The sequence below is a fragment of the Morone saxatilis genome, unplaced genomic scaffold (assembly GCF_004916995.1).
Source record: "Morone saxatilis isolate NCDOM2014 unplaced genomic scaffold, NCSU_SB_2.0 Contig11, whole genome shotgun sequence".
In the NCBI taxonomy this organism is placed as follows: Eukaryota; Metazoa; Chordata; class Actinopteri; family Moronidae; genus Morone; species Morone saxatilis.
This window is the reverse complement of record NW_023339663.1, coordinates 29,981,269-29,982,757: the sequence shown is the minus strand read 5'-3', so window position 1 is coordinate 29,982,757 and position 1,489 is coordinate 29,981,269. Positions and strand designations below refer to the sequence as shown.

At 43.0% G+C, this 1,489-nt stretch overlaps 1 protein-coding gene across 1 annotated transcript in view; it reads left to right on the top strand.

The window, feature by feature from the left end:
• Nucleotides 1–993, top strand: part of efl1 (elongation factor like GTPase 1) — a gene marked incomplete in the record, with an annotated part of 77,219 nt that extends 76,226 nt beyond the window's left edge. The window contains 1 exon segment of the mRNA XM_035682222.1: nucleotides 755–993. Coding sequence (XP_035538115.1) covers nucleotides 755–993 — 239 coding nt within the window.
• Nucleotides 994–1,489: the final 496 nt, after the last annotated feature.

Here is a 1,489-nt window from a genome sequence, read left to right as displayed (position 1 = left end):
TGTCACAAATGGAATATAATATTCATAGGTATGTTTTCATTACCTGAATATAGGTAATGTTGTGTTTTCGTTACCTTAAAATGAGACAAGGGAGCAGAGACCACCATGTTTCTACAGTAGCCCAGAGCGGACAAACCAAACAATAGCTCTAGATAGGGCTACCATAGTTTCTTCTTCACACTCGCAACAGGAGGGTGAGGCGAGTTGGTTGCAGTGTGCAACTACACCATTAGATGCCACTAAATCCTGCACACTGCGTCCTCAAGTGAGAATCAGTGTGTTAACTTTAGGCTACTGCAACCCTTAGCACTCTATTCTGATTTGTTGCTAAGATCTGTTTATCTGTTCACATAACTTTTTAAATGTGGCCCATATCAGATTCCAGTATGAACAGGTCACGGTCCTGAAGTGACCCACATGATGAATGTTGATTTAGAGTGACCACTTCTCTTTGGTCCACTTTCATATGTCATATTGAAAAGATCAGATTCCATGTGATTTGTGCTGTTCATACTGTCATGGGAAAAAAATCTGATCTGAGTACAAGTTATTTGTGTCTGTTTGGCCTACAGTGTGAACTATAGTCTCCCTATTCGCAAACTTGTATCATTATCGAATCAGAATTGGTCGGGATATAGTTCGAACCTTAGTCCAGTTTGTTAACATGTCCTCACCTGCTCTTCCAGGGAATCTGATCATGTGTTCTGCTGTGTATAATGGGTGTGTCCTGACCCTGTGTCTCTTCTTGCACCAGGCCGAGTATACGGCGTACTGGGGAAGCGAGAGGGTCGTGTCCTCCATGAAGAAATGAAGGAAGGTACAGACATGTTCATTATCAAGGCTGTTCTGCCCGTGGCCGAGAGCTTCGGATTTGCTGACGAGATCCGCAAGAGGACCAGCGGATTGGCCAGTCCACAGCTGGTCTTCAGCCACTGGGAGGTGATTATTTTATATCTTTTATATGCATATACAAATAAAACACTTAGTTTGTAGGAATATTGCCCAATGCATGATTAAACAACTATACCACCAAACAGGTGCTAATGATCAACAACATACATAATGTAGGTTGACCAAAACCATTAACAGAAACTGGGTGAGGAAGAGCCATACTAAAAAAGTGAGTTTGCTGAAGACGAAAACTAAAAATTCTTACACCATGGCAAGAGTGGGCCTAGCAACCAGACAAAAGGTGGTCATCCTGCATCAGCAAGGTCTCTGAGTGGCAGAAATTGTGTGGCAGACAGATGTTTCCAACTTTCCACATGTGCTGTCCAAGCTCTTCTGCAGAAGAACCGAACAAGGTTGAGGACCAAAAGAGCAGCGGTCAGCTAAGATAGCTGAGTTCAGCAGATGAAAGACACATCAAGCTAACTTCCCTTCACAATGGAAAGAGGTACAGCAGCACCATCAGCTCAGAAATGGCCAAAACCAGTGAGACCATGGTACACCCATCTATATCAGAAGATTCTTTTCAAAAATGGAAGAC